The following is a 23,616-nucleotide window of genomic DNA, read 5'->3' as shown; positions in this document are numbered from 1 at the left end:
AAAAAATCAGATTGAAAATATTTCATTTGTCTCAAATTTGTTTAGTTGATGCAGCTGACAAGAATCTGAATTGCCTCCCAATGTAAATTCTTTTTTTTTTAGTTCTTTTTCATTGCCTTCAGATCTTTTTCATTCATTGTCATTATTGTTATCGGCGATGAATGCTTATATTTTCAGTTTTGATAAGATAACTCACATGGTTATGGGTTCATTTTTTGTTACTCTCAAACCAAACATTGTCTATTACAACATTTATATCAAGCTCATAATTGCGTTCGAGTATCAGACCTCCAAATATGTGCACATTTTTATCATATTTTTTAAAATGCATTTTCACATACTATTTGTTACATCAGTCAAGTTGCTTATGCAAAGGTGTGAAAAATGCTATATAAATTTTATTATCAATATGGCAAACAAGTTTTATAAGATAAATTATGCAATAGGTGTATAGTAGAGCATATTTATAATAAACTCGATTAAAACGAACTGATAAAAGTTAAGAGTGATTGTGCCCGATTTCTTTTCCCTCCTTCTTACTTCCCCTTCTATAAAGAACTACTGATATATGTATCATTTATATATTTAAACAATATTTTTTCTGCATTAAGTTGCTCGTTATATCTGTGCTTTATTGTATGTCCATAGCGCAATGTTAAATACCAATGTGTACAGCAGATTAGTTAAGCCATTTATGTGGTTATTTTTAAGCACGACATCAAGTCTATACTTATTACATATTATATTTATTTTGTTTTATAGAGGGAGTGTGATTATTTTAAATTGCAACCTTTACATATCCAAGCCATTCAGTAAAAATCATTTTTAAAATTTATAATTTCAACGCCTCTGTATGTTCTTTAAATATAAACTTTGATTATTTATTTTATTGCTTGCTATGAAGCGATCTCTCTCGCTCTCTGAATATGTGTGTGTTTGGTAAACAAATTGAAACAAAATGTATTGGGTCTTGGTTGTCTATTATTTAAGCGTTAAAAATATATTAAGTGAGTTTTATGTCTTACCAGGCATTGCCGAATACATTACTGTAAGCAGGACATGTCCTAAGTCATTTGGTAAGGTGTTTGCACGTCTCTGTTACTTCTTTTTTTCTTTTTCAAATGAATAAAATGTTGCCAAGGGACGCTACTCATACAGGAGTACAACATTCATCAGTTATAACTCAGTGGTACCCCTTATAACATACAGTTGCATTTTAAAGTGGAAACGGCCATAATTCATTTGACTGTAAGTGTACGTAGTTCAATCCAAGCTGTGTATATGAAGGCATGGATATACATATCATTTAACCCTTTCCTTACCACCCATAGGAAAATCGTCACATTGGTTACGATGAAGCCAATATTTTTGTCATTCAAATTTCTTTTGTACATCATAATATTTGAACAAAAACTGTTTGCTTAAAGTATATTAACACTGTGTTGAAGAGCTCGTTTAGCAGAAAGAAATATTTATAGCAAGAACTAACAGCTTTTGTGTTTTAGTGAAATAAATCTATTTTTGTATAGGTTGGGTGTGAAGTTTTGGGGAAATTCGGAAAATGGCAAGGAGAGTTAATAAAAAAAAAATTGTTAGAGTAAATATTAAACAGTTTAGTGGAAATATACAGGAAGCTCATTCAGATTTTAGAGAGTTGTGTTTGCAACAAGAAGTAAATTGCTTTTTATGGGTTTATTTGTTTTTAAACGGTTCGGTGATCATTTGATCCATTTAGGTAAGATTTTTGATGAAGTATTTAGCGGACATGGTAAGAGATGGTTTCCATCTTTTATAATTTTGTTTTAATTAAGCCTTCATCATTGACAAACTAACAGAGTTGTAAATTATCATTATCATACAGAGAAAGTGCTATCATTGTTCTTCAATACCAATGTCCCATGTCTCAACAATTCTACCTACTTTTTCTAATAATTACCCTCTAGTCCTTACACCAACATTAACGCTTTTTTTCTCCATACAATTTTATTGAAAATATTTATACTGTCTGTAACTGTCTCATGCATTGTGAACTTGGGGATTGGACTGGTTTGTCCCTATATCAGTTTTACTTCATTGAATTTGAATGTAAAGATTTTCTTTTCCTTTTTAAGGTTGGGGGGGGGGGGGGGGGGGGGGAGTAGGGATGATTATGTATGTTTGTGTTGAAATGGGTGCATAGAAGAAACAGTTAACAATGGTAGGTATTGACAGGTGAAGTAAATGGATGTGATTTCAGTGACAAAATTTTTTGTTGCCGATAACAAAATGTTGTATATTTTTGAAAAAAAAAATAATAATGCTGAAAACTTATATAGCGCTATAACTCCGAGACATCAGACTCTAAGCGCTTAAATTACAAATTACTTTGGCTGAAACATATACTCATACACACACACACAACTGGGTGGGGTTCCTGACCTCCCATAGTGGGCAGGGAGGTACATACTGTGTCTTCTATCCCCCTATGTCTGTTTTCCAACGTGCTTTCTGTCTTTGTCTCGGAATGAGATTACTTGGTTTTGTCCTGACCCTGGCTGAGAGGGAAACAGTCAAATGTATAGTTCGTTTTGGGAGATGATATTTTTTTCCTTGTAAATCATCTCTCTATTATGCACTGTATTATGTTTTGTTTATGTATCATATGTTTGTAAACATTTGAGTGTATTCCTCTTAGTTAGTGGGGACCTGTGCTTGTGTCTGGATGAGACTTTTAGGTGATCTCAAACTAAGTACACTGATAGTGTGCTCTTGGAACCTACAACTGTTGCCTATTTGAACCAATTCTCCTTTGTCTGCCTTATTCTTGGATGCTTTAATTGTAATTCTAAAACTTTTTACTATCCCATTTTCTTCCTTTTTACTGGCGCTGATATGACCTTAATGTGTTGCAAGCGCTGTAAAACCCTTAAAAACAAACAAAACATACACACACAACACAACACAAACCAAACAGACCTATCTTGCTTCTCATAGCATATACATTGAAAAAAAGTTTTTAAAGCCATCTTGAAACTCTGGTTAGATTACACATCAATTTATATTTCAACAAAGGGTTGTCTATTAGATCTTAATTGACACAAATTATTTGTTACTGGGTGGGGATCCTGACCTCCCATAGCGGGCAGGGAGGTACATACTGTGTCTTCTATACCCTTATATCTGTTTTCCAACATGCTTTCTGCCTTTGTCTTGGAATGAGATTACTTGTTTTTTTCCTGGCCCTGGTCGGAGTCCTGGCTGGGAGGGAAACAGTCAAATGCATAGTTATTGTTTTGGGAGATGATATTTTTTTCCTTGTAAATCATCTCTCTGTTATGTATTATTATTTTTATTTTGAATGTATAATGTAAGCATTTGAGTGTATTCCTCTTTGTTGGATTTTGTGCTTGTGTCTGGATGAGACTTGTAGGTGATTTCAAACTAAGTACATTGGTGGTATGCTCTTGGAATCTACATCTGATCCCTATTTGTTCCCAGTTCCCCTTTGTCTTACTTTTTCTTGGGTGCTTTAATTGTAATTCTAGAACTTTTTACTATCCCATTTTCTTCCTTTTTACTGGCGCTGATATAACCTAAATGTGTTGCAAGCGCCGTAAAACACTTAAAAACAAAAACAAAACACAAGTTATTTGCATATATTTTACTGCTTTCGATGTGTACAAATCAAATTTCTTTGGTTCTCAGCTACAGGAGGAGGAAAGTAATAAATAACGTATTATATTATAAATGTGCGTGTTAATTGCCTATAAAACTGTGTGAAATGATTTTTAATATTATCTCCTTTTCTTTCTTTTTTTTTTTCAAAACTCTACAAGTTAACGTTGCTTTACTCTAAATAACTTCCCAAACTATGCATAATATGATGATTTTTAAAGAAAGTTTTTTTCGTCTAGTCTGTATAATATGTGAATTCAACGCATTGATAAAAGCATTACATCAGCGTGATCAGTGATAATAGAAAAAAGGGCGTGGCAGTCATTTTCCTCCATGTCCTTTTAAAGAAAATGTGTTTTTGTTGTTTTAATGATTTAATACTAACAACTGGGTGGGGTTCCTGACCTCCCATAGTGGGCAGGGGGGTACATACTGTGTCTTCTATCTCCTTATATCTATTTTCCAACATGCTTTCTGTCTTTGTCTTGGAATGAGATTACTTGGTTTTGTCCTGGCCCTGGCCGGAGTCCTAGCTGGGAGGGAAACAGTCAAATGCATAGTTATTGTTTTGGGAGATGATATTTTTTTTCTTGTAAATCATCTCTCTGTTATGTACTATATATTTTTATTTTGAATTTATAATGTAAGCATTTGAGTGTATTCCTCTTTGTTGGATTTTGTGCTTGTGTCCGGATGAGACTTATAGGTGATCTCAAACTAAGTACATTGATGGTTTGCTCTTGGAATCTACATCTGATCCTTATTTGTTCCCAGTTCCCCTTTGTCTTACTTTTTCTTGGGTGCTTTAATTGTAATTCTAGAACTTTTTACTATCCCATTTTCTTCCTTTTTACTGGCGCTGATATAACCTAAATGTGTTGCAAGCGCCGTAAAACACTTAAAAACAAAAACAAAACACAAGTTATTTGCATATATTTTACTGCTTTCGATGTGTACAAATCAAATTTCTTTGGTTCTCAGCTACAGGAGGAGGAAAGTAATAAATAACGTATTGTATTATAAATGTGCATGTTAATTGCCTATAAAACTGTGTGAAATGATTTTTAATATTATCTCCTTTTCTTTCTTTTTTTTCTCAAAACTCTACAAGTGAACGTTGCTTTACTCTAAATAACTTCCCAAACTATGCATAATATGATGGTTTTTAAAGAAAGTTTTTTTCGTCTAGTCTATATAATATGTGAATTCAACGCATTGATAAAAGCATTACATCAGCGTGATCAGTGATAATAGAAAAAAGGGCATGGCAGTCTTTTTCCTCCATGTCCTTTTAAAGAAAATGTGTTTTTGTTGTTTTAATGATTTAATACTAACAACTGGGTGGGGTTCCTGACCTCCCATAGTGGGCAGGGGGGTACATACTGTGTCTTCTATCTCCTTATATCTGTTTTCCAACATGCTTTCTGTCTTTGTCTTGGAATGAGATTACTTGGTTTTGTCCTGGCCCTGGCCGGAGTCCTAGCTAGGAGGGAAACAGTCAAATGCATAGTTATTGTTTTGGGAGATGATATTTTTTTCCTTGTAAATCATCTCTCTGTTATGTACTATTATATTTGTTATTTTGAATTTATAATGTAAGCATTTGAGTGTATTCCTCTTTGTTGGATTTTGTGCTTGTGTCCGGATGAGACTTATCCTTATAGGTGATCTCAAACTAAGTACATTGGTGGTATGCTCTTGGAATCTACATCTGATCCTTATTTGTTCCCAGTTCCCCTTTGTCTTCCTCTCTCTTGGGTGCTTTAATTATAATTCTAGAACTTTTTACTATCCCATTTTCTTCCTTTTTACTGGCGCTGATATAACCTAAATGTGTTGCAAGCGCCGTAAAACCCTTAAAAACAAACAAAACAATAATACTAACACGAATTTGTCTTAATATATTATGTAAATATGTAATTTATAGAAAATGATTTTGTGTTGACATAAATCATCAGAGTCGCATGGCGAGGGAAGCAAATACCATATGAGTCCATTATGTATTTTCTTTTCGCTCAAAATTTCATTGAGTAGAGAATAACAATGAGTAGCTATCATTTTAATTAATATTCAATGAAAACAAGTCATTATGTTAACCTATGTTTACTTATTACTGAATGCTGAAAATTACAGGAAGTGTAACTACTGACGTGCTAAACAAATCTGTTGTTTATACTTTTAATATTCATACTTCAAGATCTTGTTTTGCAATACTAATTTGGATTAATTGATGGTATTTTAAAATTATTTTAATATTTTTGCATTAGCCCTTTATAAAATATAATTCTATAACGTGACATTTGTTTTTAATCAGTTATGATAAAATACATTTTTTAAAAACTAACACATTTGCCATTGACTTCCTTTTTATTTTATTTTTTTTTGACAGCTCTTTCTTTGTAGTCCGATGGGTGGAATTCACATTAGGTCAGGGGTTAAGTTGGGACTCCCACAGCCATTTTATTTCCTCTATCCCTCTAAATTATTGTCCTTATCTTGTTTTAGTCCTTGCCCTGGAATGGAACGATTCAATTTCAACTGCAGCGTTCCTAGTCTTTTCCTGAGTCTTGAGTGGGTTCCTGACTCCCACATGGGCAGGAGGTATCACTGTGTCTTGACCTTACTTAGTTTCCATTTTTGGACTTGTCCTGGCCTTGCAGATACCCTAGCTGGGAGGGAAATCAAATGTATAGGCTTTGGGAGATGATATTTTTTTCTTGTAAATCATCTCTCTGTTATGCACTGTTTATTTTTATTTGACATTTATATGGTTGTAACATTTGAGTGTATTCTCTTTCTGGATCTGTGCTTGTGTCTGGATGAAACTTTTAGTTGATTTCAACTAAGTACTTTGATAGTGTGCTCTTGAAATCTTCATCTGTTTCCTATTTGACAATTCCCCTTTGTCTTACCTTTTCTTGGGTCCTTTAATTGTAATTCCAGAACTTTTTACTATCCCATTTTCTTCCTTTTTACTGGTGCTGATATGACCTAAATGTATTCCAAGCGCCATAAAACCCTTAAAAACAAACAAAATTTCCTGAGAGTGAAATAGAGAATGTCAGAATGGGCACATCGGTGGATTGCTCGAGGAATATTTTGTTCCCTTTTTTAACCAGTCCCCTTTATCTAGCTTATTCTTTGATGCTTTTAACTTCAGATCTAGAACTTTTCCTCTTTCAGCATCCCTCTTTACTGGCACTGAAATGACCTAAACGTGTTGCAAGCGTTGTAAAAAAAACCCTATAAGTAAACAAACAAGCTTAAGAACACAAAATGATGTTGTGACATATAGAGGCTTTCACTAACTTCTCTAAATCCAATGACAAAAAGCCAGCTCTATGATCGCCATCAATATCTATACATGTACATCCATATAATCCCTGGGTGGGGATCCTGACCTCCCATAGTCATCAATATCTATACATGTACATCCATATAATCCCTGGGTGGGGATCCTGACCTCCCATAGTGGGCAGGGAGGTACTTACTGCGTCTTCTATCCCCCTATATCTGTTTTCCAACTTGCTTTCTGTCTTTGTCTCGAAATGAGATTACTTGGTATTGTCCTGATCCTGGCCGGATGCCCTTGCTGAGAGGGAAACAGTCGAATGTATAGTTAGTTTTGGGAGATGATATTTTTTCCCTTGTAAATCATCTCTCTGTTGTGCACTGTATTATGTTCTCTTTACACATTATATACGATTTGTAAAACATTTGAGTGTATTCCTTTTAGTGGGCTTGTGTCTGGGTTAGACTTTTAGGTGATCTCACACTAAGTACTTTGATAGTGCTCTTGGAATCTATATCTATTTCCTATTTGAACCAGTTCCCCTTTGTCTTACCTTTTCTTGGGTGCTTTAATTGTAATTCTAGAACTTTTCACTATCCCATTTTCTTCCTTTTTACTGGCGCTGATATGACCTTAATGTGTTGCAAGCGCCGTAAAAACCCTTAAAAACAAACAAAAACAAACCATATAATCCCATTCCCATTGACTAAGTTCAAATGTTTACCTATTTTCTTTTTATTTCATTTTTTGAGCAATTGACAATTTGCCAAACCCTGATGACGATATTTCCACCCTGCATTGTGTGATCACAAAATATTCATCAATACAAAAAGATTTCTACCAAAAAAAAAGAGTGGGTTGTATAAAAACAAGACATTTTGCAGATACAGAAAGATGGTAAAGGAAATGTTTTGTTGTTTTTAAGGGTTTTACGGCGCTTGCAACACATTAAGGTCATATCAGCGCCAGTAAAAAGGAAGAAAATGGGATAGTAAAAAGTTTTAGAATTACAATTGAAGCATCCAAGAATAAGGCAGACAAAGGAGAATTGGTTCAAATAGGCAACAGTTGTAGATTCCAAGAGTACACTATCAGTATACTTAGTTTAAGATCACCTTAAAGTCTCATCCAGACACAAGCACAGGTCCCCACTAAGATGAATACACTCAAATGTTTATAAATCATATAATACAAAAACAAAACATAATACAGAGAGATGATTTACAAAGAAAAAAATATCATCTCCCAAATCTAACTATACATTTGACTGTTTCCCTCACTCCCAGCCAGGGCCTGGACAAAACCAAGTAATCTCATTCCGAGACAAAGACAGAAAGCATGTTGGAAAACAGACAGGGGGATAGAAGACACAGTATGTACCTCCCTGCCCACTATGGGAGGTCAGGAACCCCACCCAGGGTAAAGGAAAAAATCCAACCCAGGACCGATGTAAAACAGTGATCATACTACACGTAAACAAAGTCACAGGGAGGACAATAGAACTATCTCTGTTGTAAATGAACTCTATCATTGACAAACACACTTCAAATTTGAAAATGATTGAAGAGATGGAGTAACCTTGCCTCTTTGGCTTATGACTAAGAGTATATCTCCTCTTGTGGCGGCTTATTCCCTGGATAAAACATCTAGACTTATAACGATGAAAATAACTGCAACAAGGCTGAGAATACTCACAATGCTCCAAACCCATAGTGGCAAAGTTACCCCATTTTTTAAAAGTCCCTGTTCAAGTGACTGGTCCAATAAATTCAAATCAAACAAAAACAATATCATCAATTTCTTTGAAAGATGTATCACCAATTAAGTTTTACATGAACTTGGGCATGAACAAAGTTGAGTTTGAATTCAGAACAAGTATAACAAAGTTCTCTCTCTTACTCCCACTGGAGCACAAATTAATCAGACATCAAATAATCAAATCAATTATCTAGAATTCAAATTAAAATAAAAAAAAAACAAAACAACAAAAACACATGCACAAAAAAACCAACAAAATGAAATGAATAAATAAAACAAAGCCATTTCTAATAATTTACAAATTTATTTCATATGTCATATATGACAAAGTTACATACTCATTAGTCAATTTTATCAATTGACCCTGAAGAATACATCGCACCACAGTCGTAGCTCATCAGTCAGACATTTTATCTCCCTGACCCCCTATATTTTTACCAGAAGATATATCATACACAAAAACCAATTAAAAATTGTCCCATAATTTGAGTTAGTCAAAAGTTCTCATTTAGTACATCGTTAATTTCATGCTTTCTCTTCAGCTGAGATATGGTCGCATTAAAATATAAATAGCACAAACACTCCAAAAATGTACAATGTAATAGAAAATAAAATTACACAACAAATCAAACTATCAATCATGTTTCTTGTCATTTACTACGTCTACAATTATATCCCTTAGAAAAAAACTAATCAATATTCTGTAGTGACCTAATACTCTGTCATACACTGGCCCAGTCTCTGTGTGTCAAACCAACCCCCCCCCCCTTTTTTTTTTTTAATGTGCACAATAAAGTATCCAGTTGTTATAATTTACTTTTTGTAGGAGGGTGGCTTGAAAGCCAATTTCCTTGATTTCAGCACAGACCATGTGAAACGTTTGACATAATAAGCCACAGCTCCCAAGAAACATACCACAATTGCAGCCTTGTTGGAAAGAAAGAAAGAAAAAAAGTTTATAATAAAGACAGTCAAAGAATTTTAAAAAAAACAGGCTATGCTTCTACACAAGGTTCTTCAAAAAATAAATCTGTATTCAGCGTTTTTACACAGTAAATATTCGCTAACAATACAAGCAAGTCAAATGCAATTGATAAACAATTGCTACATCTTTATCTGAACTAATAAAATGACATCAAAAAGAATGGATAAAATGTACTTTATTGTAGCCTTTGTCTCTTTAAAACAACAGCAAAAAAAAAAAAAATGCTTTATTTTGTGCAGCAAAATTAGTTATGTGACAAATGGGAGATGAAGTATGTCATGTGTCACAGATGCAGCTCAGTATATTGAGCATTCTCTCTCCAATGGTGAAAATGTCTTTACTGAGTCATCAAAAGCAACATGAAACAGGTCTAGCAGTGTGTGCTTATCAACTTAAATGTTTTTCAGATGCTCTTTTCCTTCTGTGTTTTGAATTTGTTACAACCTACATTGTAAAGAGTTAACAATTAGAGATACCCAAGTTATGAAATAAATCCATATCACCCAGTCAGGATTATAATAATAATTTGATTTCACGATTCCAAGGATATTTGCTCTCATAACCTAAATACTTCAGCAAAGTAACTATTTGATATGTCTAAAAAAGAAATGGAAACAACATTTGAAAAAGAATAAAACTCACCCTCATGCCATATAACTTCCGTGAATCATGCTCTGGTTCTCCAGCCCATTTCAAGAAAGTGGCAACATCTTTAGCCAATTGACTCTGGGTGGCAGGGGTTCCTGACGTAGAGAGAAAAAAGGTACAGTCAAGTTAATGTTGTGGCAGAGAAAATATTCCATTTGAATTCTACCTCAAAAAATTTGCTACAATGAACAATGACTTGGATTGCTTATAATGGCATGAATAATTTAACTCCTTAGTTGCTACATACACCGGAAGATGTAAGTCTGTGATGCCAGCCGGGTTGCGTCACTCATATAGCTGTAATAAATGAGTGAAGTATGAGGCCTTTGAGTGTCAAAATTGAACTGCTGTGACTGCAAACACTCTAAGACTTATACAGGCTGTCAGTACACAATGAAATTATTGTAACTTTTACAGATGGATTCAGATGATGATGGGGAAATTAATAGGCATGATTCTGATTAATGGGATGATTTATTCTTAAGGGGCGGTTTGGGTCTAATTATTAGGAAAATCCTTCAAAATTTGATTTTGAGATTTTGGTGGGAAATGATATTTTATTATCTTAGAAATAATAAAATTGAAGTCTAAATTCTTAAAGTAGACTATAAATGCACGAAATACACAGTCGAAGATGGTGCAGGTAGTAAGAAATGTGTGAAAAACGGGAAGCCATTTTGCTATTTTCTCAATATGTCATTTTTCTAAGGGTATGGGAAACTGTGTCAAACGTTTCTCAGAATCTATTCAATGAAATTGTCTGAAAATTTCCACAGTTATCACAGAGATAATGTATTATGTCACCATAGAGAGATTTTTTTGATAAGATTTGTGATTTTTAAATTATAATCCTAAATCTGAATTTTTTACATCAATTTTGTCATAAAATTTTGATTCTCAACTTTGTAATGATCTAATAAAAATTCCATAAGCTAAAGCCGTAAAATCTCTCTATGGTGACACACTATGGTACAATGTTGACAAGAGGGAAGAATATGGAGGTTATTCCTTTATTAGTTTTTGTGGAACGTTTGCCACAAGATTGTTATATTTTTTTATGTCAGACCCCCAAACTAGGTCGTAAAATGGGTATCAACACAGATAATTAAAATTTTTCACCATAAATGTTGTTTTTCAACCTATATTGATGATACAGAATGATTAAAATCGCCCAATATAGGTAATTAAATTTTTTTTAGAAAAGACCCAAACCGCCCCTTAAAAAATGATAATTATGATAATGATTATGACACTGGGGCTTCAGCAGCACGTTTTTGGTTCAAGTTTCATCGATAATGACGAAGAGATAGTGCCTGAAACTAGCGGTGGGTGTGATGGTGTTGATAATGAATTGGTTTGGAAATCCTGTAGAGCGGCTGATGAACTTTACTGAAAATACAAACCCAAATAATATGGAGTTGAATGAAGAAAAAAAAAGACAATTTCTGTGTTATTTTAGACCTCTATTTCCTAATATTGTACTGTCCTCTTGTAGCATTTCTTTCTCTCCATGATTTTGCATATTTTTCAGTCACTTTGCTTAGCACTTAACATAAACTAAATACATGGAAACACAAATTTAAAAAAAATTTCTAATTACATATAATTGTTATTAATATTCAGTCGTGAAATAATGTTTATTTTCATTTTGGGTGGAATTATGGGTCAAAATATACGGTAACAACAAATTTGCATATTAATTAGCTTTACAATATGGCTGCCATGGTCACATGACCTAATTTAAATATTTGATTGCGGTGACACCTTCACTAAACTATCCACTACTATCCATGTGAATTTCATGTATGTGGACCTAGTAATTATCTTTTTGTTGCATTTTTACTAATATAACCCATATTAAACTGTTTTTTTGTCAAAATGCTTAGCAACTGGGAAAAAAGAGTAGTGCCAGATTTGTTACCAACTAAAGAGTTAACAGATCATTGGTTTATTGTGAAGTACTTTCTGTTCTGTGGCATAAATAAATAAATCATTGGTCTATTACACTCTTCTGAATCTGAATTAAGCCCAGGTACAAATACTGCAATGTAGAGAAAAAAAACTAACCAAAAGTACCAAGTGTGATTTAGGCACTCTAACTCGGCTCAGAAAATATAAGTTAGCATGAAATTAAAGACTTTCATGAAAAGACTTCTTCTGCTTCAAGCTAACAACTGCCTCTAACATACTGTTGCAAATAATATAATACAGTTAAAGATACAAGTGGAGCTTTCAAGAATGATCATGAATGAATAGATATCTAAGCCTTCTTGCCACCTGACAAAATGTCGATACAAAATTACATTTTAACAACAAACTCCTCACTTCTCCTTCACCTTCCTATTTATTTATCATCTACAATATTTAACTGATAGTATTGTTTACAGATGACGATGGATAATAGGAAAAAAAGATAGGAGTATTCAAAATTCGTCATGGCTTTCCGATTCTTAAGTCTTACCATCAGAGTATTCGATGATCTCATTGTAAAGGGCCTGAGCCATGCCAATAGCTCCTCCAGGGAAGTAAGCATTATAATGTTGACCATCCATTAAAGTCACGCCTGCTGGTGCATCTGAGTAGCCAGTCAGCAAGGAGAAAATATAATCCTGTCAATTAAAAATTTTAAAATATTATAAAGCATATGGATATGAAAACAGATGCATTTATGTGTAAAGTCGACGCTAAAGCGGCATGGTGTCTCGTTCAGTGACGAAATCAAAGGTGTCTTTGCTGGCTCCGGCAGTATAGTACATCTTTTGATGAGCATGATCAGTGATCGAATGGGTGTCAATGATTGTTGAACTCTGACTCCAGAATGGTGTCTCTGAATAAAGTACCTTACACTAAAAAACCTCATTTGACTGGGTTGTTAAGAAGTGTACAATTACCTTTAATAATCACAAAGGTGTTTAGAGCATATTTCATAAGACTGAAATGGCCTGGCTGCAAAGTGACCTGGGGTAGGGCGATCAGTTCAATGTTGTAAATGAACAACTGGATAACCGCAATGTACCCTTGGGTAACAAACTTTACAGACCTTTCTTGGTAGGTCTGAATAAATACGTGCAGAGTTATTATTGTAATTACTATCAATTTAAATTGAAATCTATAAAACAACCATACTTTGTATAATATAATTTCCAATAACTGTATAAGTGGAATATACAGGGTGTCCAGCAGATTATCAGACTTAAAAATCCTACCTAGCAATTTAAAAGCCAAAGCACGGCCCCTGCGTGTCTTTAACCCAAAATATTTAGCACTGCTGTGTGAGTTGATAAAGTGTAGAACCCAACGAATTTCTGCTGCTAAAACATGTTCATCGTTTATATGAGCATCAAGCGTCCTAGTGGTTGGTTGAGCCACAGAAGAGGCATTTGAACTTGAACTGTCAGTGTCTACAGCATTGGAGGTAGATTTACTATTGCTGCAATCACTAGCACTTGGCTTTGTCTTTAAAAAGTTTAAAATTCCCACACTTTGCTTTGATGCTTGAAACTTTTTCATGTGCTTTGCAGTCCCCATGCGTGATGTCAAAGCTTTGATCCCTGACAAACCTATGGTGTAATTTTGTCGACACACACGGCAAAAACAAACTTCAGCATTGTTTACATCACAGCCAAGCCATTCTATAAAACGTTCATCCTTGAGCCAAGTTTGATTAAAATAGCACTTTCCCATAGTGGGATAATGAGCAAAAGCAACAGCAATGAATTGAACAAAAAAAAAACACAGTCTGCCAAAATTTATAATAGGCCTAATCTAGATTTCTAGATCTAGTACAATAACGAGCCACAGTTGACTATCTCGATTTACAGATCTAATCTACTAGACCTACAAGAATAGACTAATAGAGGAGGCACAAAGGCAGAAAATCCAGAGAAATGAAAATAATAGTCCTCAATTGAACAACACCAGTTAAGATTTCGCAAAATGTATAATCCAAAAGGAAAAAAGGCCCTTCGCGAGATGAAAATGAATGCGGATTAGACGAATGCCAAACCAAAGCTAAATTTGAGACTGAAAACGGCGTAAGAAAGTGAACCGTATGGTCAATACTTGTATTAAATTATCACCGACATTGAAGAGCTCTCAAGGTAGTTAACTCTCCTTTATTCGGATTTGGTATCTTCCAGTATTTTCATAGATAGGAAGACTTAGGTCGACTTGATTCTAGCAATTGGCGTATTCGTTGCAAACAATGCGTTTCGCATTTCCGCTCGGAATCGCACGATCACTTAAAAAATCCAACCTTGAGTGCAATTATCTGACTTTTTCCTACCAATCCGACCTTAAGGTAAAAAATCAGACTGTATCCGACCTTGCTGGACACCCTGAATATAATTTAAATTTGTGGACCTGCCACAAAGTATTAAATAATCTTAATATTATACTGGTTATCCCTTAGAGAAAAAAATACTTGTGTGTAGGGTACTTTTCTGGGTTGCTATAATTGCTGGAGGCAGCGAATAAGATGCTGATCTGGTAATGCTATCTATGAGGTCAGAACCATAAAACTGTACAACCTTCCTCTCTCTTCTTTCCCCCCATAAAATTTCCCTTCTTTGACTGATACAAAAACAACACTCAATCCAAAAAACGATAACACAACACTAACCCCCCCCCCTACCCCCGAGAACTCACAACAAACCTTATGCTTAAAAGATGTAACAAGAACCGAAAACAGAAGAGAATGAAAGTGTGAGAGACTTACCTCGCCTCCATGTCTGGCTAGAACAATGTAGCTGAGATCAGGAGGAAGTGCTCCATTATTAGCCGCCCTAGCTTCCTCTTCATTTTTGTATGGGCTCTGGAAGTGGTCGGACAACTTGCCTGGTCTCTCAAACATATTACCTTCGGCATCAGGTCCGTCCTCAATCATTGCCTGTAAGAGTAATATACTATTGATTATTACAAGTACTTGATGAAATATTAAGTTTTTTATTTCCGCAATCAAAATGGACAGAGAAAATTCAAAGTTATAGTTTCATGTCTGTCTCAGTCTCAGTACATGTTTATTTAAAGGCAATGCCTCCTCTATTTTTAAGTATATACAAAAAGGACATAACTTTGATAACATCCCATTTAAATCCGTCCCTGTGACTCCTGGATTCCTACCCATGACCTGATGCAATGGACCCACCTGACAAAATGTTCAGTAGGACCCACAAAACCACTCTTAATTAATCCTAACCTGGAAACACATATGGCGCTGTCAGTGAGATTTCCATAAATAACAAGACTCACGAATGGAGCTAACAATCAGAGATCAAAAAACAAAATGGTACCATAAGTCATTTGGGAATCAAAATGTTAGTGGAAGCAGGTTGTGGTTAGCATTACCCTTGATTATGACATGGGTTGAAGATGTGCTGGAAAAACTGATTAAAACCAAATTCGCAGGACCTGGTTATTCATTTCAGCCAAGTCGAATTTTGCATTATGATGGGAAATAAGAAAATATAGGGACATAACCCATAAATCAAAAACCAGAGTTGTCTGTTAAAACTGTGTTTAAAAAAAAACAAAAAAAAACTGATTGTGTAAAATCGCAATATAGTTATATACTACAGGCCTGTAAATGGTTGGTGAAAAAATTGTCGGAACTATTTGAACACGCGAAAATAGACACAACAGGACACAAATATGGACACAACACAGATATTACACGTCAATTGACTAGTCAAATCATGTCACTTTCCCCTACTTCTTTATAACGAGGTCCTTATTTTATGGTACCAAAAAAAAAATCCCAATTATTTGAGGGCCCAGGTCTGAGTTAGTAAAATGAAAGGAAGAGAACATTTTTGAATGATGTGTATTTCGTGCTTGATGACACAGGAAGCTGCGCATCTTCGCTCCTGTTTGTGTTAAATGTTTACGCTGATTCTTTCATTTATTTGGATTAATTCTTATAGAAGAAGAAGAAGAAGAAAGAAGAAGAAGAAGAAGAAAGAAGAAGAAGAAGAAGAAGAAGAAGAAGAAGAAGAAGAAGAAGAAGAAGAAGAAGAAGAGATGGTGCGGTTGTGTGAGAGCTTTCGGAGAAAAATAATTATTTCGCATTATTTTTTTTCCATCTTACATCCGAACGGAACCAAAGAAATATAGAGACTGAGAAATAAGAACCGGAGATATGCATGTGTGTCGTAGCAAAATAGAGAGAAACCTTCCGGTCCGGTTCGGCACACTTCTGTGCGTGCGTTATTTATTTACTGATTAGGTGTGTGTGTGTGTGTGTGTGTGAAGACGACTCGCACGAACTTCGCGACCCACTCTCGCTAGCTGTGGCACAGTAGCCAGGCAGTGAATATATCCACGGCAAGCGGAGCGTGTAGGTGGCATGATAATATTATAGCTAACAGATAGACAGCAAGTTTTGCTTTGTCTTTGATGCAACAAATGAAAAATTTTTGTATGTTTAAAGTCGGTATTTCAAACGGAATAATTTTTTTTTTTTCGAGGAACGAAATAAAAGTCTTTTATTTTCTTTTTCATTGGTTCCGTTCTTTGACGTTACATATTTTATGTTTACTATTATTTTTTTACTTTTAATATTAGCACTTAAGAGCAAAATCGTGCTGTCGGAAATCCGACAATAGACGGAAGATTTGCAGGCCTGATAGTACTAATTACTGTACCTGCGAACAATAGAGTGTCAAGAACATGGAAAACGAGGAGACGCATTTCTTTTTGTCTTTGAGCAGTACGTATGGTAAATACAGGATTTGAATTATCAAAATTTTGCCAATATTATCAGATAAAAAAAGAAATGATAACTTTCAAATCATTTTCCATGTATTAATTTTATAAATAATTCGGCTGTATACTGCTCTTCTAGTTAACACAATACTTTACCTCTTCAGCAACAGCTTTAGCTTCATCCTCAGTCATGATCACATTCACCAAGTTACGGTAACACAGATACTTCATGCTGTGGCAGGCAGCACATACCTGTTTGTAAACTTCAAATCCACGACGTATACTGCAAGACACAATTTTAAAAAACAAAAAAAAGCATTCTAAATTTAAGCACATCCAAATCAGAAAAAAAACCCCAAAAATTACTATTTATATTTTCACACAGCTGCATTAACAGGATGCTGATGTAACAGCATACAGGGTTGAAATACACATATAACTAGCCACACATATATAATAATAATAGGTGTGACATTGTGAACAATTTTAATCAATCAATATGATTATCTTAGAGAAGCCACACATCATGTTTAAAAATGAGCATGTACGTAGACAGTTTTATTCAACTACCATAAACATGAAAAAACTAAAAACATTAGCTTTGATATTATGTATACAATTTGTCTCAGAAAAATTTAATAAATAGGCATGGGTTAAAAGTAACCCGGGTAACCGACGGATATAGTCAGTGTTAGGGTTAAGTGAGTTGAAGCGTCAACCCTCTTACTTGGGGTTGGACATTAAATCATATTCAACATTACACACTCAACCTCATGGCTTACCTGGCATGATCTAAGCTGTCAAGCAAGCCATTGTGATTCCAGGGGAATTTAGGAGGGTGGAGGACCAGATCACCAGCATATGTTGGCTGGGCCAAGGCTGTCAAAGTAATAGCTCCTGTGCCAGCAGCTAAACCACCAATAATCCAGGCCTGAGAAAAAGTTACAAGATTGAATCATCACTCTAATTGGTAGATATAAAGAAGCTAAAGATTTTTCTTTAATTCAGAGCCAGATATCCCACTTGTTTCTAGAATACCAACTGTGATAATCCCCCCCCCCCCTCCATTCCCCCTCTTTGCAAGAATATGGTTTTTGTCATAAAATTAAAATCTTCAGCCCACTAATATATAATTTATGAGTCAAGGATAAATTTAATCTGTTAAAAAAAGACATTAATTTCATGATTATGCTAATGTCCAAAAACAAAAGTAATGAATAAAGAAAAAAAAAGAAAAACCTCAATTCCCTCCAGATATCAGTAAGACTTGTAAATTTATCCTCAGCACTACCAATCATATGCCCTAAGAAGTATAATAAACGCCTACAGAATATGCATCATAATCATATATGCTGGATTGTATCGTAGAAATGAAAATTCTGTAAATCTACTTACAGCTCTCTTCCCAGTCTTTTTGTTGAAAGAAACAAAGTTTGCCTGAAATTATAGAAAAGTAGAAAGTTTCCTGTAAAAATATTATAAACTGGTGAGATAATATAATCAAATCAAAAGTATGATGATATAATATAACTATAACCGGCGCCGTAGGTAGTTGCATGAAAATTTGAGATTGCAGCAATTGTTTTCAAAATAGTCTCATGCTATTCTGCAAGAAATACACTTTTCAATGGTACCAAAATTATGACAATGTGACAATTAGAACCAAAGTTACGGGATTATTAGTCCGCAAAAGTGGACCAAAATACTTAATATAATTTAAGAGGAAAAAAGAAACTAAAACTGTGACCAGAGAGCAACCGAAAAGCGGGGGAAATGGAAAATCACGGTTATTTGGGGTGGAATACATATAAAACCATATATCAAAATGATCGCAAAGGAAAGACGAAGCAAATTTTTTAAAAATTAAATGATTATTATGCAATATTATGCAACGTCATGCAATTACATAACCCTAGAAAATGAAAAATAAAGACGCGAGGAACGGATAATAACTTTAAAAACAGATTTGAGGGTGGTCTTCTTCCAGAGCATGCTTACAATACTATGGCTATGATTAATTTTGAACACAAAAATTGTTAAAACAAGAGGAAAGGAGCGTAAACGTATGAATTTAGACACTAAAGTTGTGTCCTTGGGGAAGGCACTTAATATTTGGCATTGGCAAATGAGCAACAGACGAAAGATGACTGGTATTCGGAGAGAAGAAAAAAAAAACAAAAAAACAATGAACAGGGCTAGAAATAAAGTTGAACAAGTGTCAGTAAATGCAACTTGCAAATGTACTGCCCAATGTTTTTGCATCCTTGGACAAGACATTTGGGCACCAACAGTACTCGGGAGAAACAAGCTTGCCGCTTTATATATGCAAACATGGTCAGTGATAAAAATGCAAAATTAAAAACAAGAACTACATAAGAGTGGTAGAGAAAACTTAACCTGAAAATGCAAAATTGAATATTACGTAACATATTACATAATAACAAACAATAAGCCGATAAATACCGACACTTTGCAAACTTTCTGCAACATAGGCATGTCATATATCAAACTGAACATCTCGAAGAGATGTATCATATGACTAACTATTAAACTACATTAAAATTGAAATGAACTTTAGAAAATTTGATAATTGCTTTGCATTCAACATCACTAAGAGAACAGATTAAAGGGTACTCACGTACTGACTCGCTTAAATCCATAAGATGGCTGATATGTGGCAAAAGACAGAAGACAACAAAATCTAGGCACTCTGGGTTGTTGGCTGCATGGAATGTAGACACAGGCAATATCCAGGTAATGATACTGAATAAATACATCGAAGTCCAAGCAATGATACAGAAGTAGTTGGGGGAGACTGACGATCGAATTCATGTTGTTACCTCAATTTCATATTTAAAATACAAGGCAGATTATTGGAGCTGGAGGAGGCAGTCGACGGGAGTTGGAGGTGGCAGACAATCAAATTCATGTCGTTATTTCAGTCTCATATTTAAAAATACAAGACAGACGACTGGAGTTAGAGGCGGCAGACGACTGGAGTTGGAGGTGGCAGACAATCAAATTCATGTTGTTATTTCAATTTCATATTTAAAAATACAAGGCGAATTATTGGAGCTGGAGGAGGCAGATGACGGGAGTTGGAGGTGGCAGACAATCAAATTCATGTTGTTATTTCAATCTCATATTTAGAAATACAAGGCAGATTATTGGAGCTGGAGGCGGCAAGACGACGGGAGTTGGAGGTGGCAGACAATCAAATTCATGTTGTTATTACAATTTCATATATTCAAAAATACAAGGCAGATTATAGGAGCTGGAGGTGGCAGACAATCAAATTCATGTTGTTATTTCAATCTCATATTTAAAAATACAAGACAGACGACTGGAGTTCGAGACGGCAGACGACTGGAGTTGGAGGTGGCAGACAATCAAATTCATGTTGTTATTTCAATCTCATATTTAAAAATACAAGACAGACGACTGGAGTTCGAGGCGGCAGACGACTGGAGTTGGAGGTGGCAGACAATCAAATTCATGTTGTTATGTCAATTTCATATTTAAAAATACAAGGCAGATTATTGGAGCTGGAGGAGGCAGACAATCAAATTCATGTTGTTATTTCAATTTCATATATAAAAATACAAGGCAGATTATTGGAGCTGGAGGAGGCAGACGACTGGAGTTGGAGGTGGCAGACAATCAAATTCATGTTGTTATTTCAATCTCATATTTAAAAATACAAGACAGACGACTGGAGTTCGAGGCGGCAGACGACGGGAGTTGGAGGTGGCAGACAATCAAATTCATATTGTTATTTCAATTTCATATTTAAAAATACAAGGCAGGAAATGAAACATGAAAATGTGGTGTCATAATGAACGTCTGACTCTGAAAACAAAAAAAGTACTTCGATTATGATTAAATCAACAAAATTAAAAGTTATATAATAATTTTTGTTGTGGTAAAGAGTAAAGTAATGAATGAAATATACTTGAATTGGCTCTATCATGCTATTCTGTATTATTTGTATTGAAATTAACCACATTAAATTAAACCAACACACTTAACCTGCAGAACAAACAAAAATAAAAGATAAAAAATAATATCAGTGGAACATAATTTTTAGTTGTCCGGTATCATCCCAGTTAAAAAGTCATTTCAGTTTCAACATTCATTCATAAAATAAAACTAAAATTATGGATGGGACTATTTTCAGTCTTTTTACAGCAATTATTTAGCTTGAAATTATTTATACAAGTCACAAAAGCAAACGCAGTCGATAGTTTACAGACTGCACTGTACACAGGAGACTCGGGGATACATCGAGAGGCAATCCTGGTTGGCCGTCGCCAACTTCATGAACACGCATCGTATTTAAAGTCACTAAAAGACGCTTTCGCCAGCATCAATCACCACCAAAATTCACACAAATAGAGAAAAATGGTTGGCGAATAATATAACATTAATTAAAAATAGGTAATATAATGAAAAATGTATTTAAAATGAAGTTAAAACTTACCAAATTTTCAAACAGCTGGCATCTGAACAAAGAATGAACGGATTAAAAATCTGAAAACGCCGCCTGATGCGCTGGCTTCTCCTCTTTAAAATGAGACCGGAAGTGACGAAATTAGTGCACAGGAAGCGATTCCACGGCAATGGAAGTAAAACTATGTTCACCGGTAAACACAATTTTCACTCCAGAGCCGTAACATCGATATCGGGGCTCGATCAGCGGCTCAGCCACGGGCGATGCGACTATATATAATAACCTCGTCTCTTCTGGACGTACAATTACCATCGAAAGAGAGACTAGACTATAAACTTTTAGAAGGAGTTATTGGTACCAAGATAGAATCAATTGTAAAAGCAGGTTTCTTCAAGAATTTATTGAGGCCGAGGCAAAAGTAAACTCACTTCTCCTACTCTACCACTACCAGTGACAGTTTCAGTTTCTCAGTAGCCTAACTCAGTAACAGTAACAGATTGACCGGCAAAATAAATCATCACCAGAGATAGGAAGCATATAATTTGACATCAGCATGGTATGGAAATTATTTGTTATGAAAACATCACTCTAGTGCACCATAACAGAAAGGAAATATTTTAAAAAATCCAAACTGAATCAAGTTTGAATCTAGGGAATCAACTCAAGGGCAAGGGCAAACCCAGTTTTGACTTCAAGTTCAAGTACCGGCCAACTCGAAAGAGCATATTCGCAAAAGGCAGCTATCAGCTTACAAGACTTCGATTTCCATCTGTGGTATACCTTTAAACTAATAAATTAAGCCATTCAAATTGGTCAAAATTCTTACATTTTGGTTGATACAAATAGGTTTGGCACGTAAAAGTGCTTGTTTGGTTGTCCGACCTACGAAAGCAGCCATGTTTGAGACAACCTCTGCGATACAGAAAGAAATAATCGATGGCAAATCGATTTTTAATGACTTCACTTGATTATGCACGAAGCAAAAATCCAGACACTTTTGAATAGATACTTTAAATAAAAAAAACTGTTGTATGGTCCTAGAATGCGAAAGTTTTGGAAGAATAGACACAATATTTATTTTCCTTATTTTAAAAATAAGATGTTTGGTGTTGTACACATTATCGATACATTGCGATATTGACATCTTTAAATAACACTTTACGCAAGAAGGTTAGAATAATTTGCGCGTGCCCCACAGATTTGTTGATCCAAAGAAAAAAGGGGAAGTAAATAGGTATATCTAATACTTTTAAAAAGTTCTTTAATTTCCCTTTTTTTGGTAACTACAAAAAAACTGGTTGACCATGTTAACGCAAGGTATTTTGAAAAGGGTATTGTATGAACAGGGACATTTTACCCAGAGATACGAGATGTCTTTTTTTTTGGGAATATTTTCTTTTTTTATATCCCTTTTGGTATTTTTATGGAGCTTTCTTTTTACTTTTTGTTTGCTAATGACGCTTTTTGCATCCATCCTTCATTAATATCAACAATGCAATTTTGTAAAGAAAGAAAAATACAAAATTATGACAACAGCTCGCGGAAAGGTATCGCACTATAATTTTTTGTTAATCGAATTGTATACCTGGTAAATAATGAGATTGAAGTTTAAACAAAATCAAACATAAATCTTAGGATTTATATTTGAGAGGGGGGTGAAGTGAAAACAAAAAAAAAATTATGACAACTAGACTGGAAATGGGGGGGATGTGGCAAAGACAGAAGACAACAAAATCTAGGCACTCTGGGTTGTTGGCTGCATGGAATGTAGACACAGGCAATATCCAGGTAATGATACTGAATAAATACATCGAAGTCCAAGCAATGATACAGAAGTAGTTGGGGGAGACTGACGATCGAATTCATGTTGTTACCTCAATTTCATATTTAAAATACAAGGCAGATTATTGGAGCTGGAGGAGGCAGTCGACGGGAGTTGGAGGTGGCAGACAATCAAATTCATGTCGTTATTTCAGTCTCATATTTAAAAATACAAGACAGACGACTGGAGTTAGAGGCGGCAGACGACTGGAGTTGGAGGTGGCAGACAATCAAATTCATGTTGTTATTTCAATTTCATATTTAAAAATACAAGGCGAATTATTGGAGCTGGAGGAGGCAGATGAC

The 23,616-nt window shown here is 34.8% G+C and overlaps 1 protein-coding gene across 1 annotated transcript; it reads right to left on the bottom strand.

Annotated features, from left to right (window-relative positions):
- Window positions 1-8,988: 8,988 nt before the first annotated feature.
- On the bottom strand, window positions 8,989-22,427 carry LOC144976901 (cytochrome c1, heme protein, mitochondrial-like). Its single transcript, XM_078921473.1, has 8 exons — window positions 22,316-22,427; window positions 18,435-18,476; window positions 17,822-17,970; window positions 17,196-17,322; window positions 15,055-15,225; window positions 12,799-12,946; window positions 10,332-10,432; window positions 8,989-9,631 (listed from the first exon to the last, which is right to left on the bottom strand). The coding sequence occupies exons 1-8, from the start codon at window positions 22,385-22,387 to the stop codon at window positions 9,518-9,520; spliced, it is 924 nt and encodes a 307-aa protein (XP_078777599.1). The 5' UTR covers window positions 22,388-22,427; the 3' UTR covers window positions 8,989-9,517.
- Between the last annotated feature and the right edge of the window lie 1,189 nt (window positions 22,428-23,616).

The sequence above is a fragment of the Berghia stephanieae genome, chromosome 7 (genome assembly GCF_034508935.2).
Source record: "Berghia stephanieae isolate SIO BIC M18660-M18661 chromosome 7, UCSD_Bste_1.3, whole genome shotgun sequence".
In the NCBI taxonomy this organism is placed as follows: domain Eukaryota; kingdom Metazoa; phylum Mollusca; class Gastropoda; order Nudibranchia; family Aeolidiidae; genus Berghia; species Berghia stephanieae.
This window is presented reverse-complemented; position numbering and strand designations above follow the sequence as displayed.